This window comes from Diaporthe batatas (assembly GCF_019321695.1).
Source record: "Diaporthe batatas strain CRI 302-4 chromosome Unknown Contig00027, whole genome shotgun sequence".
NCBI classification, from domain to species: Eukaryota; Fungi; Ascomycota; class Sordariomycetes; order Diaporthales; family Diaporthaceae; genus Diaporthe; species Diaporthe batatas.
In genome coordinates, this window is record NW_025408574.1 from 182,906 (window position 1) to 201,067 (window position 18,162).

At 57.5% G+C, this 18,162-nt stretch overlaps 5 protein-coding genes across 5 annotated transcripts; 3 read left to right on the forward strand and 2 right to left on the reverse strand.

Moving 5' to 3' along the window:
* The first annotated feature begins 1 nt into the window (after position 1).
* KVR01_013445 (uncharacterized protein) lies at positions 2–2,436 on the forward strand. Its single transcript, XM_044785642.1, has 7 exons — positions 2–362; positions 505–552; positions 681–753; positions 811–890; positions 956–1,285; positions 1,340–1,825; positions 1,881–2,436. The coding sequence occupies exons 1-7, from the start codon at positions 345–347 to the stop codon at positions 2,007–2,009; spliced, it is 1,164 nt and encodes a 387-aa protein (XP_044637526.1). The 5' UTR covers positions 2–344; the 3' UTR covers positions 2,010–2,436.
* Positions 2,437–2,450: 14 nt separating this feature from the next.
* On the reverse strand, positions 2,451–5,164 carry KVR01_013433 (uncharacterized protein). Its single transcript, XM_044785359.1, has one exon. The coding sequence runs from the start codon at positions 5,007–5,009 to the stop codon at positions 2,808–2,810; it is 2,202 nt and encodes a 733-aa protein (XP_044637514.1). The 5' UTR covers positions 5,010–5,164; the 3' UTR covers positions 2,451–2,807.
* A 449-nt stretch (positions 5,165–5,613) lies between these two features.
* On the forward strand, positions 5,614–8,261 carry KVR01_013499 (E3 ubiquitin-protein ligase BRE1; the record flags this gene model as incomplete). The annotated part of the gene is made up of 5 exons (XM_044789376.1): positions 5,614–5,745; positions 6,096–6,239; positions 6,293–6,353; positions 6,413–8,028; positions 8,085–8,261. The coding sequence occupies 5 exons, from the start codon at positions 5,614–5,616 to the stop codon at positions 8,259–8,261; spliced, it is 2,130 nt and encodes a 709-aa protein (XP_044637580.1).
* Positions 8,262–8,728: 467 nt separating this feature from the next.
* Positions 8,729–9,797, reverse strand: KVR01_013439 (uncharacterized protein; the record flags this gene model as incomplete). Its single annotated transcript, XM_044786247.1, has 2 exons — positions 8,729–9,403; positions 9,480–9,797. 2 exons carry the CDS (start codon positions 9,795–9,797, stop codon positions 8,729–8,731), a joined length of 993 nt encoding a protein of 330 aa, XP_044637520.1.
* Positions 9,798–12,360: 2,563 nt separating this feature from the next.
* On the forward strand, positions 12,361–17,438 carry KVR01_013487 (uncharacterized protein). Its single transcript, XM_044782536.1, has 3 exons — positions 12,361–14,694; positions 14,777–16,083; positions 16,187–17,438. The coding sequence occupies exons 1-3, from the start codon at positions 12,837–12,839 to the stop codon at positions 17,093–17,095; spliced, it is 4,074 nt and encodes a 1,357-aa protein (XP_044637568.1). The 5' UTR covers positions 12,361–12,836; the 3' UTR covers positions 17,096–17,438.
* Positions 17,439–18,162: the final 724 nt, after the last annotated feature.

Here is an 18,162-nt window from a genome sequence, read left to right on the forward strand (position 1 = left end):
AAGCCAGCCCTCAAGGCATCCATGAGCCGCGCTAGCCTGCCCCACCACATTGGCCAGGCCGACCTCTGCTGCCAGCCGCTGACCTTCCAAATCCTCCCTCGCCCAAGGCCGCTGCGCAGCTAACCCCACCCACCAGCACAGCAGCACTGACTGACAGCCTTGGACTTGAACGGACCCCAACTCGACCTCTACCTCGACATCGTCCACCCGTCCACCTTCCCTTCCCAACCTCCAACCCTCTCCCGCCCCGTAGGACCTGCTCTCCTGGTCCCTCTCTCATCGACATACATCACTGTGCATCCTCCGCAGAAGAGAAGTCCACCCCAGGTTTACTCTTGCCCACCATGAAGGTCACTTTTAAGGTGCGTCAGATGCCCAGCCCGGCGGGCAGAGCTCGACTTTTGTGAATCGACATGTTCCAGCCTCTGCGGCATGCTCGCATCGGCCCAGCCCCTCCCCATTCTGTTTGGGCAACACCAGCTGACGCATCTACCTATACTGTAGGACCTCAAGCAGCAGAAGTTCGTCATCGACTGCGAACCCTCTGATCTGGTATGCCAGCACACCCACCCTCCTCTAGGCTCCAGCCCGCGCCTCTGCTCCCGGACACGGGCCAGGCGCATTCGAGGCCCCCGTTGATGCGACCGAGCTCCAGCAAGGCTGACCACCACCTAATGTAGATCTCCACGGTCAAGCAAAAGATCTCCGAGGAGAAAGGATGGGAGCCCAAGCTGCAGAAGCTGATCCACGCCGGTTTGTGAAACCTCGGTTACCTTTTCCGGCGCAAACATCTCGTTGACCAGGCCGTAGGCAAAATCTTGAAGGATGAAGACACGGTCGAGTCCTACAAGATTGAGGAGAAAGGTTTCGTCGTCTGCGTGGTGAACAAGGTAGCTTCCCCCATCGCCACATTCGCCACCCTCTCTTGCCGGGCCCGAGTGCTGACAACTTACAGCCCAAAGCCGAACCCAAACCCGCCGCTTCATCGTCGTCTTCCAACGTACCCGCGACTCCCGCCCCAGCTGCTCAGTCCTCCACCCCAGCACCACCGGCTGCCCCAGCCGCGACGAGTTCCACCCCGGCCGCCGCCGCACCTGCCACGCCTACCCCCGCGGCGCGTGGCTCGGAAGCCACCTACAACGACCCCAACGCCTTGGCTTTGGGTGGTCAGCGTGCCGAGGCCATCGCGAACATGGAGGCCATGGGGTTTGAGCGCTCCCAAATCGATGCTGCCATGCGCGCCGCTTTCAACAACCCAGATCGTGCCGTCGAGTACCTCTTGAATGTGAGCAAGGCCGTGCAACAAGGTGGTGGGTACATGTAGCTGATGAGATATTAGGGGATCCCAGAAAACCTGCAGCAAGAGCAGCAGCCCGCGCCAGCCGCCCAGCCAGCTGCGCCCTCTGCCCCGGCTGCTGCCCCGGCCGCCGGAGGTGGTGATGACGGTAGTGTCAATCTTTTCGACCTAGCCGCACAACAGGGGCGAGGTGGCTCCGGCGGCGCTGGGGCTCGCGGCGCTGGGGCGGGAGCCGCTGCCGCCGTGGCAGCCGCGGCTGCCGGCGGGCAAGGACTCGGAAACCTGGACTTCCTGCGACACAACCCCCAGTTTCAACAGCTTCGCCAAGTTGTCCAACAGCAGCCCCAAATGCTGGAGCCTATCTTGCAACAGCTCGGAGCAAGCAACCCTCAACTGGCCCAGCTGATCGCCCAGAACCCCGAGCAATTCCTCAGCTTGCTTGGCGAGGACGCTGACGACGATGCCCCACTGCCTCCGGGAGCTCAGGCCATCGCCGTGACCGAGGAGGAGCGGGACGCTATCGAGCGAGTGCGTAGTCTCTACTTTCTTCTCTGCTTGGATAAACAGCGCTAACAGGAGACAGCTTTGCCGCCTCGGGTTCGACCGTGACCAGGCCATCCAGGCTTATTTTGCGTGCGACAAGAACGAGGAACTTGCCGCCAACTTTCTGTTTGACCAGCCTGATGACGACGAGCCTCCTAATGCCCAGTAATCGGCTCTCTCTATTTGGCAAACTCTATTCTTCAGAATCGCTTATTGGAAGGAGGATAAGGAAGCTGGGGCAAACGGGCACCGAAGGCGTTGTGAGCCTTGCGAGCGAAAATCGGGGTAATGGGTCCCGCGGATTTATATGACGAGGAGCAGATCCTTCGAGAAGAGAGGATCATTCTCACAAACGACGGGTTGGTCCCGTGGGCCTCAACGGTGCCTATCGACGTGGCTACATGCTTACAGTTGTCACTACAAAAATGCAAATCTACCGTGATTTGCTTTTAGCCCTCAGACCTTAGCACTTTTAAGTGGGCAAGGGCCTCGCAGGTGTTGGGCGATGGCAGACAGCAAGGATGAGGAAAGCTGTGACCAAGGTTGTTTTTTTTCGGTAGTCGACAGAAATAAAACACGCAAGACTCAGATCCAGATTTTGTGACCGTAGACTTTTTGATAATTTGAATTCAAAGTGGCCTCGCAGGCCTCGTTGTATAGTTGCGAAAAAAGAATCCAACCCTTTGAACCATCGCAAAACTGACTCCGTGCCTCGAGGCATTGCCCATTCTTTTGCATGTGTAGTCGTCGTATTTTACCTGTACAATCCAGCTGTGCTGGACCTTTCCTTGTCTCCAAGTCGAACAGTTGCAACCCCCTTTTTATCACTTTGACCAACGCCTTCCAGATAATTGACGAGAGGGCGTGGGTATCTACCAAACCGCAATTCATGACCACCCACGTACGCCGTAGAAAAGAAAAAAGACCAAAAGACTGTCTCAAAGCAGAGGGGCTCTCGCCGGCCCGCTCAGCCACCAATACCGCCCGCAAACGTCTGGGGTGCTTTGCGGCTTCTGCCTCCCCCACGTCCCTTGCGCGCGGTCGCCGCCGTGGGCAGGTCTGTCTCGTCGATGACGTCCGGGTCGGTGCCGACGCCGTACTCCGCCCCGGGGACCCTGTTGTGGTTTGCGGCGCCGCCAAAGGGATCGCTGGCGAGGTCCACGTCAGCATCGTGCGACGACGCGTCGTGGCCGGGTTTGGGCACTTTGTCGCCCTTCCGCCGACCGAAGAGCTCGTCCTTCTTGCGGCGGTTGGTGGCGGCCTCCTCCTCCTCCTGCCTCCTGGTCTCGGCCTCCTGCTCGGCCTTAAGGCGGGCCAGCTCGTCGTTGATGGCCTGGGACTCCTCGAGGGCGTCGGCGCCGTCGACCGCGTCCAGGGCCATGGGCACGTCCTTCTCGCCGATGATGCACTTGTTGACGGCGACGGGGTTGGCCCGCTCCTCGCGGTTGAACTTGAGTTTCACCTGCCGCCTGTTCTTGGCGCCTCCGAACATCTTGGAGATCATGTTGAAGTCGGTGCCGAACATGCGCAGCCCGTGGTAGAACTTGATCGTTTCCTCGTCGGTCCAGAAATTGCCCTGAGGCTGGCGCCGCATGTACGTCCGCTGCGTCACGGGGGTCGTGAAGTCGTCCTCTTCCTGCTCGAACACCACGCCTCGTGCCTGGTCCGCCGCAGCGTGTCGGTCATATTGCATTGAAGCCTCGTTGATCCGGATATGCCCGTCCACTATTTCGAGCTGTGGGACCGAGTCGGCGGGATTCTCCTGCACCACCAGTCGCGGCGCCGCCGGCGCGGGCTTGCTGGGCCCGTCCGGAGCCGGCGTCCCTGACTCGGATGCGTTTTCGTCAGCCTGCTCCTCGCCCGGCGGGAGCTTGCCCAGCTTTATGAGTCGCTGGCGAGCCCGCTTCTTGCGCATCCTCTCCCGCAGCTCGTCGTACTTGCTGAACTTGGCACCGATCCTCAGGTCCCTTGTCAGCTCGCTCATGACCATCTGCTCGTGGTCGACCTTTTGCTGCTCAGCGTCCTCGGGCGTCACCGATCGCTTTCTCCGAGCCTTCTTGGCCCCCTCCGTGTCTTCGCCCTCGGTCTCAGTAGGGGCAACTCCATTTCCATCCCCACCCTCCCCGCTGCTGGTGGCGGCTGCCGCCTTCTTCTTTCGTGGGGCCCTCTTCTTGGGTGCCACAGCCTCGCCATTCTCAGCACCGCCTGCCTGAGTTCCATTGTCTCCGCTATTTGCAGCAGTCTTTTTCTTGCGTGGCGCTCTCTTCTTGGCTGGGCCTGCGGTTTCTGTGCCTGTTTCCGCCTCGCTCTCAGCCGCTCCAGCAGGTGCCTTCCGTTTCCTGGGTTGCCTTGCTGCTGGTTTCTTGGCCTTGGACGTGGCCGCAGCCGCGGTTGAGGATCCCTCACCATTGTCAAGCGATGGTGCTATTGATGTGCTTGCAGAAGATGTGGTCGCGACCTCTTGCGTGGGGGCGGGAGATGGCACTGTAAGCTCGGCGGCAGATTTAGCCTTCTTCGCAGGCGAGGATCCAGCAGGTTTCAGCGCAGATGGACCTCCTTTGCGCGGTGTGGTCTTAGTCTTCGTCGCCGCGTCTCCTTGACCAGACGTAGTGCTGGAAGGCTCTGGAGGGCCTTGTACCTGATCCGGCCCATTCCCAACCGGCTCCGAAATGGCTGTTGTAGTCGTCGCTGTCTCGGACGAAGGCTCTGAACGAGTCGCGTTGATTTGGGTGAGGCTCGTTGTGTCTGCGGTGGTGGGGGCAGCGGAGTTCTGAGGTTGAGCTACCGCGGAACTTCTCTTAGCAGTCGCATCGCGCCTGAGTTCAGGACTCCTAGTGCGTCTGGCCTCAGGGCTTCTTGTTCTTCTGGCCTCAGGGCTTCTTGTTCTCCGCTGGCTCGTAGTCGAGGCATGGGGTTCACTGGATGGGGCTGGCGATTCGGTCGGGGCTGTCGGGATGGGGGCTTGGCTTGGTGGCTCGACGCCCGACTCGACAACATTAGACGAGCTGGCATCGTCACCACCAGCAGAGGCCTGGCCATTTGGTGTCCCAGTTTGTGGCTCAGTAACGGCGGCAGGGGCGGGGGCTGCTGCAGCTGGGGCAGGCCGTCTTCTCGCAATCGGCGCCTTGGGTTTAAAGGCACCTCCGCCTTTCTTCAGCATCGAACTCATCCTTTGGTCTTTTCCTTAGCCTCCGTCCTGGAGGCCTCTTTGTGCGCTTTCCTTGTGTGGCTGCCTCGTCATTGCAGTCAAGTAGGTGCTCGAAGTGCAAGCAAGGCGTCAGAGCCAAGTGGGCAAGGCTGTGGCAGGCTTGGAGTTGGCAACAGGAGGATGGGATCGAAAAGTAAGATGCGGGCAACAGATGATTGACTAACAGTGACTTTTAGTGGGATTGCGGTACCCTCGTACCCTCGATCGGTACTAGTCCCCCTCCCTCCTAGCGCAGTTCCGACACGCCTCTGGACCTGCAACAAGAAAGGGCTACTGGCACTTGGTGACTCGTGAAAACTCCATCTTTAATCAATGTCCTCAACTTCCACCCGTCCACCTCCCATCCGCCTGTGCACGCCCTTTGATGAACATCACCACAACAGCTCGACCCAGGTCATCGCCTGGCTCTAGGATCCATCTGGAGTCCATGCCTTCTTCATCTCCAGTCAACACCTGAATTCCTGCAGCGCGCCCCCTTCCCTAGCCTGCAGCCTGCTCACCGACGTCTCTGATGCCTGTTGCCACTTCTCCCTCCGCCATTCTCCCTGCATCTCCCGTCGTTAAGATGGAGGACAGGAAGAGACCTGTCAACCACAATGCCGATGACCTCGCTCCTCCCAGCAAACGACATCAGGTCAATGGCAGTAGCAAGTCTCGTGACGACACCCTCGACATGAAGGACGAGGCTTGGATTGAGGTAAGTGACGTTGGTCTCTGTTCATCCATCACAACAACACCAGCAACCCCCCTTATCATCGCGGCCCAACAAAACCCTTCCAAACGTGCCGTGCACCACCACAGACACACAGGTGGAGGCTTTGATCTTCGGTATCTGTCTCTCAGGGTTCAATATACCGTGAGGATTTGCCCACTGGTTCAGTGCTAATGCATGGCTTGCTGGCTGCAGCATGCCGAGCGCTCAGGTCCTCAAATGCCTCTCAACCATCCGCTGGCATCCTCTCATACCCCACCCTGAATGGTCGCTACTCTCCCCATCCGCTCGACGCTATTCATCGAAGGGATACATGCTGACTGATGGGCTCCCAGGCATTTCAAAAAGATGCAATATATCGGCAGATGCTCGAGTACAAGAGAGAAAAGTCACAACTAGAAGCCCGTCTTGAGGAGCTTGGGAAGCAATACGAGTACTATGATGTCCATCTCAGGACCATCGACGCATGGTGGCTGCAGGTGAGAATACCCTTTAGACCCCGCCATCAAGAGGCTCAGCTGACACGTCCAAGCTATTGCAAGAGGTGGAGCTGGTTGCCGAAGGCACATTCACCGAGAAATCCGAAAGCCATGGTAAGCTCACCAGCCAACTCCCTGCCTTCTGCACGCTCCTAACCCGTCTGATCTTGCAGACTTGTCCCCATCCATCGGACTTGGCTCTCAAGATGTTCAGCTCTTCCAGAGACACCTTGCCGAGAACGGCAAGGCGATCAAGTCGATCTTAGAATCCCTGTTCAATCGCCTGGCCACCCATCGTGGCGACATTAAGCCCGAAATCGCTGAGATGGAGTCCAAGATCAAATCTCTCCTTGCCGAGCAGAAGGAGTACAAGGTACAGCTGGAAAGCCTCGCCCATAAGAAGGAAGAGCTTTCGGCAAACCTGGATGCAGCCATGCTCCGCGTTGTTAAGGCCGAGAAGAAGTTAGATCGCGCAAAGAGTGCACAAGTTCAGAAGCTTGAGCAAGCTGCTCTTGCCTCCTCAACCAGTCGAGCCGTCCCCACCACTGCAGAGAATGGCGACGATAACGGCGACAGCAACGGTCATGACGAGAATCTGCACATGAAATACCAAGAAGCCGTTGTGGCAATGTCTAAGCAAAAGGAACAGCTCGATTCTGCAATCTCGGAGATCAAGGCCCTCAAGGATGAGAATTCGACATTGAGAATCAAGCGCGAGAGCGTCACAGACGAGGAGTTTGTGCGTACGGACGTCTTCAAGGCTTTCAAGTCTCAGAACGAGGATCTCATCAAGCGAGTCAACGATTTGGAGGCCACCAATAAGCAGCTTCGCCTCGAAGCTGAGAAATTGCAGGCCGAGAGGACATCCTTCCGAAGCCAACTGGAGCGCGAGGCGCAGAACGTTACGGCAGATCTCGAAGAGCAAATCCAAATCAGGGAAACGGATCTTACGCGCGTGCGGTCGCAGAGGGACGAACTGCTTGCTGACAAGGGCATCCGCCAAGCCCAGCAGGAGCAGGAACGAACGTCTTTGGAGAACTTCAAGGAGCTGGTGGGCGCCAAGGAGGACCGCATTGCTGCCCTAGAAATGGAGCTGGAGCGACTTCGCCCAAGCCCGGATGCGCCGGCTCCCGAGTCTCGCCCCGAGCTCGAATCGATCACCGTGGAGGAGCTGCGGGAGAAATTCCTGAAATTGGAAAAGGACTTCCAGTCGATCAACCAGGAGTTGCCGTCCATGGAGAAGGCGTACAAGCGCTCTATGGGCATTTCCAAGAAGAAGGTCATGGATCAGCACTTGACGGAAGAGCGGATGGCGGTTCTCATACAGGAGAAGAGCAAAGCCGATCAGAAGTATTTTGCTGCCCGGAAAGATGCGGACATACGCAACAACGAAATAAGAACCCTTCGACAGCAGAACGGCAAGAGTTCTGAGATCATCGCGGCGCTCAAGGAACATGACACACAGGCGCGCACGCTGATCAGCAACCTGGAGAAGCAACTCACGGATCTGAAACAGTCCAATGTGGCTGTCCTCGAAGAGAGTCGCAATATGAAGTCTTCGAGCGCCGAGGCTATCCGACGGGCCGACAGCGTCAAGTCACAAATCACCGAGTTGCAAAACTTGGTCAAGTCAAAGGACGCCGTGGCAGTCGCAGAGAAGGAAAAGGCAAACAGCCACGAGACCGAGTCCGAGAGACTCAAGGTACGGCTTGAGCATGCCGAAAAAGACCTGGAGACGTGGAAGAAGAAGGCTTTCGGCAAGTCGTCGAGCGAGCTGAACGATTTGAGAGTAAGTGGCCCCGGAAGGACGCGTCCTGTCCGATCAAGTACTGACATGTGCTGCAGCAAATCGCGCTTTGTTCCATCTGCCAACTGAACCCCAAGAACTCCATGCTCAGGACCTGCAATCATATCTTCTGCAAGGAATGCGCAGAGGCACGTCTTACCAACCGGCTGAGGAAGTGCCCCAACTGCAGCAAGCCGTACGACCGGCCAGATATCATGCCCATCTATCTGACCTGAGGTGGAGGACGCTACGCGCACGGGTGCGCCACGGACTTTGCTGTGGCTCTTTTTTTCGATTCGGAGCTGCGCCGTACATTTGCAACTCGCACGAATAAAACGTGGTGTTTGGATTGATGAGGCACTATTGTACAGAGAAACAATACCCAGGAGGAGTCAGGGAGCAAAAACCATGAGGCGTTCCGAGTCGGAAACTTCTTGTTCAGGGTACGTAGATGGATATCGGATGGGCGAGATCCTACTAGATGCTCTGAGGTCCTTGCCGTTTGCATGTCACCATGCACTTGCACATAGACTAATTGACAAGGTCACCTCCCCCGTGGCGCTCTCGAGCGTGGCCCGTTGGGCCATTATGTGCCATGACAGCAAGCAGACAGGTCTTGTTCGTGGAGGTGGACTTCGATAGGGACCATGGGGATGGCGGCAACACGCTGAATTCGATCGGCTATCGAAAGCACAAAAGCGACCTAGCGACGGCTGGTTGAGCCAAAGCCCGTGCTCTCGTAGCGAGAATTGCTGACGGCTGAACCGCTACTCGAGCCTGATGAGCCAGACCTCGACGGCCCCCCTCCCCCGCTGCCCCAGGTGCTCCCGTAGTTCCCATACCCGCGGTTGTTGTTGTTGTTGTTGTTGTTCCTACCCATCCTCCCGGCACCATAACCCGCAGCTGCTCCGGCGGCAGCCCCTCCGGCGGCACTCCACCAATCCGGGCGCCAGCCCTGCTGCGCATTACCTCCGCGCTGTGCACTGCTCCCTCCAGTGCGCCTAGACTTGTTGCTGTTGTTGGTGCCCGGGTAAGGCGGCGGGGGGTCGTCGTTGCCAAAATCATCGAAGCCGCCACCGCCGCCTCCGCCTCCGCCGCCTCCCCAGTAACCACCACCGTTGTTCCGCCTCGGTGCGTTGCCGCCGCCCCCGCGCCGCGTGTTGATGAAGGCGTTGTAGACGATGAAGGCCAGGACAGAAAAGAAGATGACCCAGAACACCCAGCCTGCTAGGCCGGACGCGCCGCTGTCGGACCCGTCCCCGCCTCCGAGGTCGGGCCACTTCTCCTCGCCCTCGCGCGTCAGGGACATGCGGTACTCTACAGCACAGCTGCCTTTCAAGACGTAAGGGTCGCCTGGTGAGGAGTAGCCCTCGCAGATCTAACAAGCATTCCATTGTCAGCTGGTCATCTTCACTGACCGCCCTCTCGGGCAGAGGGGCGACTCGGTCACGCACCACATCGGTAGACCCGAGCTTCAGCTCGGGCGGCAGCGAGGCGGAGCAGCTCCACTGGACGTCCTCGTCGTCGTAGCCGGAGCCCTTGTTCTCGCAGCGCATGACGTCGACCTTGTACTTTGAGCAGACGGCCGGGGGCGACACGCACTTGAGCTGGGGCACGGCCGGGACGCGGCGGTGGGTGGTCTGCCTGTCGGCGCGGAGGGTCAGGGACTCGACCTGGGAGAGCAGGATGGCGTCGCGGGGCTTGGCCTTGGCGGCCCCGGCCGAGGTGGCCAGGAGGGCGAGGGCCGCTGCGGCGGGGTGGAGGGCGCGCATGGTGGGCGGGATGCTCGAGGTGGTGGCCGTGAAGAACCAGAGTTAGGCTCTGGCCAAGTAGGTGCTCGAGTAGCCAAGTAGGTATGTTGTCACAGGTATTCCCAAGGAAGATGGGGCGGCAGCCAAGTCATAGGATCGGATTTGTTTGGTCTTGGTGTCGGCTCAGGCAGAAAAGGACACCTCTCGTTGTTCAAGCAGGCTGCGGATCCAGACGGACGCTACCTGTAAGGGCAGTGACGAGGCTGAGAGAGCTCTGGGCGAGGGAGGGTGACGTATGCGGGGCACCCTTGCTTGGCAGGGAGTACAAGTACGTATTTCCATGGGTGGCGGATTATTGGCTGTGTGCCGCTGCAAGTCTGCACGATTTGGTGCTCAACCTGAGGTATCCAGGTACCCAGGCACTCCGAGGTGTTGGTTGCCTCTTCGTCAGTCATTTGAGATTTATCTAGAGCCCCAACCTGATCTGTCATCTGTCATCTGTCCGTCCCGTCCCACAGCGGCCCAGGCGTGGCACATGCAGGAGTGGGGCAAGCTGTTGGTTGGCATGGCCAGAGTTCTGACAAAATCCGAAATCTTAAGTCGATTAAGAAACCACACCGATGTCACGGACCCAGATGCTTATTATTAGTCTGATCGCAGGGCTAACCTTAACCTGTGGAGTCCGATGGCCACCACAGCCACGGCTATGGACCATCCAGGCAGTACCAGACAACCCCCTATTATTAGACAACCTCCTATTAGACAGCCTCCTACTATACCGCCTCCTATCAGACGGCCTGCTATCAGACGGCCTCCTATTAGACAGCCTCCTACCGGATAACCTCCTATAGGATACCCTCCTACAGGACAGCCTCCTACCAGACAGCCTCCTATAGGATACCCTCCTATAGGATAACTTCCTACTAGACAACCTCCTATAGCACATTCTCCTACAGGACAACCTCCTACTATACCACCTCCTATTAGACAACCTCCTATCAGACAACCTCCTATCAGACAACCTCCTATCAGACAACCTCCTATTAGACCACCCTTCTTCCATCCTACTTTATGGAAAACCTCGTGTGGATCAACATGGCCTACATGAAATGTGATTCCATGGATCAACCAGACAGAAGATATTGCTGCGTCTGAACAAGAATAAATCTTCCCATAGTAGCTTACAGCATGATGAGTCGTCCCCCGGTTGGAATTACTAGAGCATGGAATATGACGAGCGTATCGAGAATATGATACCTGTAATCTTATCGTGAGACCTCTGCACACATTGAAGTAATATCCCGCGGGATCGGGACGTGCGATTGATCCCCCCGTCTGTGGATTGGCTCTGGAACTCGGCGACTCGGAGCCATGTGCTTGCATTGCATGTTCACTTTGTCGACACAGTCACCCTCGCACCCTTTCCAAATTCGCTCATGACCGTCTATGGTGTTCGAAACATGGCTATTTGCACTTGCGAGTCTATTCGGCCTCTATGAACACCCCGAGCAGGAGTAGCCAGTGTTTTAAGGAGGCAGTCACTGCGGGTCGGGGCCGGGATTGGGGGAGCTACCTGCATGCCCGAAGTCCGACCACGCGCAATGTCCCTCGGCCACTCGATACAGTAGTCCGTAGTCTGTACATGGTACACACACTACGGAGTACTTGGCCCTGCATGGTCAGGATCCCACGGGCAGGTGGGCCCGTCCACGAGCGTCAGGGTGGCAGGTGGGTTCCAAACACATGGTCACTGCGGATGCGAACCCGCCTAAAGGGGGTAGGCCGTCGCTCAGGCGTTCCCGTCGCCAGTGGTGGTGATGATGGTGGTGGCGGCGGCGGCGGCGAGGGGCATATACTGAGTGCCCCAGTGCCTGCAGAAAGACTTATCTGTCGGCACGTACAGTCATGACACCGGCCAAGCGATCTTAATCTTCCTGATTCAGTCCAGCCACAGGACTTGACAAGCAGCAGGCCGGTGTTCCTAGCCGGTATCAGCGTCGGAGATGAGTTAGAATCTGGCCGCTGGCCGGGACCCGCCAAGCGACATCCGAATGCCGTGGCCACGGTGTCGCCCAAGGGCCAACGGCGAGCCAGAAACAGTCGCCGTTGAGCCACGCCCGGATGTTACTAGCCCTGGAGTCTAAGTGTCCGTATCGGTGCATCCCGGCCTGAGTAATTCTGCGAGCTGTCGCCATGTGGCCCTCAATGCCAGCCTTCACCACCTCATCGACACCATCAAATCATCTCCATCCCACTGGCATGGCATGGCATGGCATCGCCGAGTCCCAGCTTGTCCAGTCTCACTCATCAGCTCGTGCAACGGACCATGGGGTGGCTGGATGGCTGGATGGCTGGTGGTCCTGCCTGTTTACTATGTTTACTACGCATCTTCGTACAGGCGTATTCCCCAGCAGCCCACCATTCGTCTTGGACCGAATGCGAGGAAAACCGGGTCAGCAGTGGAGTCACAACATGCAGCACTAATTCTAGAAGGACGGCCGACAGGGACTGGGACAGGGGTAGGTGGGGACGCATGCCTACATTTCGCACTTTGCCTGTCCGAACTCCGCTGAATAGTCTGATGGCCAGTCAGTCTACTGTACCGCCTCCACCCCCGTCGCTCTCTTATTCGTGTGCAGGTCAATGCTGCCTCACAAGCCCTCCAAGGTTGTTTCCCTTGTCCTGGAGAGGGGCGAGTTGTGCAGCAACAATTCGGTATCTGCCACTCCCGGCCGGCCTCTTTTGTACATATTTCAACGCCCAAGCCCTTGCTACTTCAGACCTACTAGCCCTCTCGAGCTTATCCACCCACCTTCAATGTTTTTAATAATACCTTGAGTAGGACCTACCGATTGTCCTCACTCACCACCTTCTTATCTTCTTTTCTACCGGTTGCGCTCGCTATTACTTACAAGAGAACGTCTCAAGGCTGAGCCGACCCGCCACCACAGCGGCTCGATCGAATATACCGGTACTTCTTTCACCCCCACGACACACTCTGTGGGCTCTCGGCACGAAGCGAAACCTTACTGGCCTTCACACTTACCACACAGCCAAGCCATGATGGCTGAGGAAACTTCAAATCAGCGGCCTGGTTCCGGGAGCAGTGGCTCGTCTAGTCGCAACCCGACACCAGTCAACGACAGCGAGCTCAGGGCGGACAAGACAAGGGCAGACCCAGAAAAGCTGTCCGAAAAGTTACCAGGGAACGATAGCGAGGATCATGTCGACCTGCAGAAGCTGGATTCCAAGGTCATCAGGCCTCAGGCTGACAAGAAGTCGGACCCTTACGAGGGCATGCCACCTGAGCAGGCCGAGATATTACGGCGCCAGGTCGAGACCCCGGATGTCAAGGTGGGCGTCGCCACGCTGTATCGATATGCTACACGGGTCGATCTTATCCTTCTGCTCATTGGGTCCATATGCGCCATCGCCTCCGGAGCCATCCTGCCTGTGATGACTGTTATCTTCGGAAGTCTCCAAGGCACCTTCGCCGGCTTCTTCAACGGCACAAAGACCTACGACCAGTTCATGGACGGCATGACCGACCTCGTCCTCATCTTTGTCTACCTCGGCATCGGCGAGTTCGTCACCTCCTACGTCGCAACCGTCGTCTACATCTACACCGGCGAGCACATCGCTGGCAAGATCCGGGAGCACTACCTCGAGAGCTGTCTTAAGCAGAACATAGGCTTCTTCGACAACGTTGGCTCTGGCGAGGTCGTCACCCGTATCACGGCCGACACGAACTTGATCCAGGACGGAATCAGCGAGAAGATCTCCCTGACCCTGGCTGCCCTGGCTTCTTTCGTCGGCGCCTTCATCATCGCCTTCATCATGTACTGGAAACTGACATTGATTCTCTGCTCCGTCGTTGTGGCGATTGTGACCATCATGGCAACCTGTGCGCAGTTTATCGTCAAGTTCAGCAAAAAGAACATCCACTCGTATGCGCTCGGCGGTACTGTTGCTGAGGAGACTCTCAGCTCCGTCCGCAACGCGGTGGCTTTCGGGACCCAGGACAGGCTGGCCAAGCTGTATGACGCCCACCTTATCAAGGCCGAGTTCTACGGCATCCGGCTCAAGAGTGTCATTGCCATCATGATCGGATTCCTCATGCTCATCATGAACTGGTGTTATGGCCTGGCCTTCTGGATGGGCTCCAGATATCTGGTTGACGGCATCATCCCCCTGCAGAAGGTGCTCACCATTGCCATGTCCGTCATGATCGGCGCATTTGCGCTGGGCAACGTCACACCCAATGTGCAGGCTTTCACGACCGCCCTCGGTGCTGCTGCAAAGATCTATACCACCATCGACCGGAACTCGGCCCTCGACAGCTCATCTAACGAGGGTGAGAAGCTCGAGAGGGTAGAGGGAAGCATCAAGCTCGAGAACGTCAAGATGATCTACCCGTCCCGGCCCGATGTTGTAGTCATGGATGACGTGACCCTCGAATTACCGGCCGGCAAGACCACTGCCCTCGTTGGCGCATCAGGCTCCGGTAAGTCGACAATCGTGGGTCTGATCGAGCGTTTCTACAACCCAGTCAAGGGCAAGGTGTACCTGGATGGCCACGATATCTCGACTCTCAACCTGCGGTGGTTACGGCAGCAGATCGCACTGGTCAGCCAGGAACCCACGCTTTTCGGTACCACCATCTACGAGAACATCCGCCATGGTCTGGTCGGCACCAAGCACGAGCACGAGAGCCCTGAGAGGCAGAAGGAGCTCATCGAGGCTGCGGCCGTCAAGGCATTTGCCCACGACTTCATCTCCGCCCTTCCGGAGGGCTACCAGACGAATGTTGGTGAGCGCGGTTTCCTGCTCTCGGGCGGCCAGAAGCAGAGAATCGCCATTTCACGAGCCATTGTATCCGACCCCAAGATTTTGCTGCTGGATGAGGCGACATCAGCCTGTAAGTCTGCGTCGACGACCATATGCAATACCACCTGCCTGGTGTCTGTTTGTGAATATTACTGACCACCTTCTGTATGCAGTGGACTCTCGCAGTGAAGGTGTCGTACAAGCAGCTCTGGAGCAGGCCTCGGAAGGACGAACCACCATTGCCATCGCTCACCGTCTTTCCACCATCCGAGACGCTCACAACATTGTCGTCATGAGCCAAGGGCGCATTGTTGAGCAGGGTACCCACAATGACCTACTCGCAAAGCGGGGTGCGTATCACTCGCTGGTTACCGCGCAGGAGATCGCCAGGGTTGAAGAGACGGATGAGGAGGATGGGGCATCCGGGCATGAGAACTTGGCTGAGAAGAAGGTTTCGAACGGTGAGACCGCAGTCGAGCATGAAGCGGACCCAGACGACGCCAACATAGCCTCGAGGCTGAACCGCCAGGCCACATCCAAGTCGGTCTCGAGCGTTGCCCTTCAGGGACGCAAGCCCGAGGAGCAGAAGAAGTACTCCACGTGGACACTTATCAAGACCATTGCGTCATTCAACAAGGAAGAGTGGAAGCTGATGGTTGTCGGTCTGTTCTTCGCCGCGCTTTCCGGCGGCGGCAATCCAGTCATGTCCTTCATCTTCGCCAACATCATCACCGAGTTGAGCGTGCCCGTCAATGCTCAGACCATCCCGGGGATCAAGGCCAGCGCCCATTTCTGGTGCTTGATGTACCTGATGTTGGGCCTGTCCATGCTCATCTGCTTCTCGGTCCAGGGCGTCATCTTCGCCTTCGGCTCGGAGCGTATGATCCACAGAGCACGCGACAGGGCTTTCCGGTCCATGCTCCGCCAGGACGTCGAGTTTTACGACCGCGACGAGAACACCGCCGGCGCCCTCACGTCCTTCCTCAGCACGGAGACGACACACATGGCAGGACTCTCGGGTGCTACCCTCGGAACCATCCTCATGACCATCTCGACCCTCGTCACCTGCATCGTCGTCTCACTTGCCATAGGCTGGAAGCTCGCCCTGGTTTGTATCTCAATAGTGCCCGTGCTGCTGGCTTGCGGCTTCTTCCGAGTCTGGATGCTGTCGCGGTTCCAAACCCGCTCCAAGAAAGCGTATGCCTCTTCTGCCAGCTATGCCTCTGAAGCTGTCACGGCCATCAGGACAGTCGCTTCGCTGACCCGTGAGGACGACGTGCTGGCCAAGTACCGTGAGAGCATCGCCAACCAGCTGAAGATCAGCACAAAGTCGGTGCTGAAGTCCTCGTCCCTGTACGCAGCCAGCCAGTCGTTCATGTTCCTGTGCTTCGCCCTGGGCTTCTGGTACGGTGGCACTCTGATCGCCAAGAGGGAGTACGGGCTCTTCGAGTTCTTCCTCGTTTTCAGTCAGGTCATATTCGTAAGTTCACTTTTCACCTTTTACAGGTCCCCGTCTTTCGTAATTTGGAAAGTTCGAGAATACAACACTTTAGGACCCGTAGCAGGACTAACTTCACCACTAGGGGGCCCAATCTGCAGGCACCATCTTCTCCTTCGCCCCCGACATGGGCAAGGCACAAACCGCCGCCGGGGAGCTGAGGAAGCTCGCGGACCGGAGGCCCCAGATCGACACGTGGTCCGAGGACGGCGAACGGGTCTCGCGCAGCGAGAAGGACAGCATCCAGGGCACGATTGAGTTCCGCGACGTACACTTTAGATATCCCACACGCCCGGACGTGCCCGTCCTCAGGGGCCTGAACCTCCAGGTCCAACCCGGCCAGTACATCGCGCTCGTGGGTCCCAGCGGGTGCGGAAAGAGCACGACGATCGCGCTGCTGGAGCGTTTCTACAACCCGCTCGCGGGTGGCGTCTTTGTGGACGGGCGCGAGATCTCGTCGCTCAACGTCAACGACTACCGCAGCTTCATCGCGCTCGTGAGCCAGGAGCCGACGCTGTACGCGGGCACGATCCGCGACAACATCCTGCTGGGCGCGACGAACCCGGAGACCGTCACCGACGGGCAGATCGAGGCCGTGTGCCGCGAGGCCAACATCTACGAGTTCGTCATGTCGCTGCCCGACGGCTTCGGCACCCTCGTCGGGTCCAAGGGCACGCTGCTGTCAGGCGGCCAGAAGCAGCGGCTGGCCATCGCGCGCGCCCTCATCCGCGACCCCAAAATCTTGCTGCTGGATGAGGCAACCTCGGCCCTCGACTCGGAGTCGGAGCACGTCGTGCAGGCGGCGCTGGACCGCGCCGCCAAGGGCCGCACCACCATTGCCGTCGCGCACAGGCTGTCCACCATCGCCAAGGCGGACTGCATCTACGTCTTTGAGAAGGGCGTCGTCGTCGAGCAGGGCACGCACCAGGACCTCATGCGCGCCAACGGGAGGTACGCCGAGCTCGTGCGGCTGCAGAGCCTGGAGAAGAGCTGAGTGGGTGGTTGACGAGTGCTGATTTGCGTCTGTTCGTTGTTATGTCCTGCATACACAGGTTCTGTATATCTTGATAAAAAGCGAGTTGCATTTTGTAGAGCGCGGTCATGTCTGGCCGTTGCATGGTATGGGTAGGCCTTGGGTCAGAGGCTTTTTGCATAGACATGGCGTTGGGCATTGACATGGCGGTTGCATTCTTCTCATCTCGTCTCGGAGGGTCCGGGACGGGACTGACGGTAGATGGGTAACTATGAATAATTATGAGCAACTCTGTTTAGAAAGCTTAATGCTATTCATCGTGACGACATCATAGCTGAGGAGTCGGCTGATCCAAGCAGGCCACACGGGGAGAAGCCTCTTCATGGATGGAAATTGTGGGAGCATTCAATGACGCGCAAATGCTTACACTGTTGGACATGTTCGAGGAGCACATGCAGAGATCACATGGCACAGGCACGTGGCCTTGTGCTTTGAAAGCTTCATCCAGAGTCCGTCACCCCATGACTTCAGGTGTACTCCATAGGAGGATCTCCCATAAACACATAGAGCATTTAGAGGAGATCAATCACTAGATCGCCTACAGTACTACGGTAATAAATTCCCATAGGCGACACTTTCATCATTTGTGAGGCACGGACCTTCTCATATCACTTTAGAGGAGCACATCCCACAGAGGCTATCCACAGTCGGCTGTCCATTTGACGGGTATGCCATAGGAGGGTATACCATAGTAGGAGGTATGCCGTAGGAGGGTATCCCATGGGACGGTATCCCATGGGACGGTATGCCATGGGAGGGTATGCTATAGGAGGGTAGGAGGGTATCCCATAGGAGGACATACTAAAGGAGGATATCATATATGGAGGGTATGCCATGGGAGGGTATGCCATAGTAAGGTATATGAATAGAGGTTATACCACCCATATGAGGATATCCCATAGGAAGGTAGGAGTATCCCATAGGAAGGTAGGAGGGTATCCCATGGGACGGTTCCCATAGGAAGGTATGCCATCAGAGGGTATGACATTGGAGGGCATACTATAGGAGGTTATCCTATAGGGAGGTAT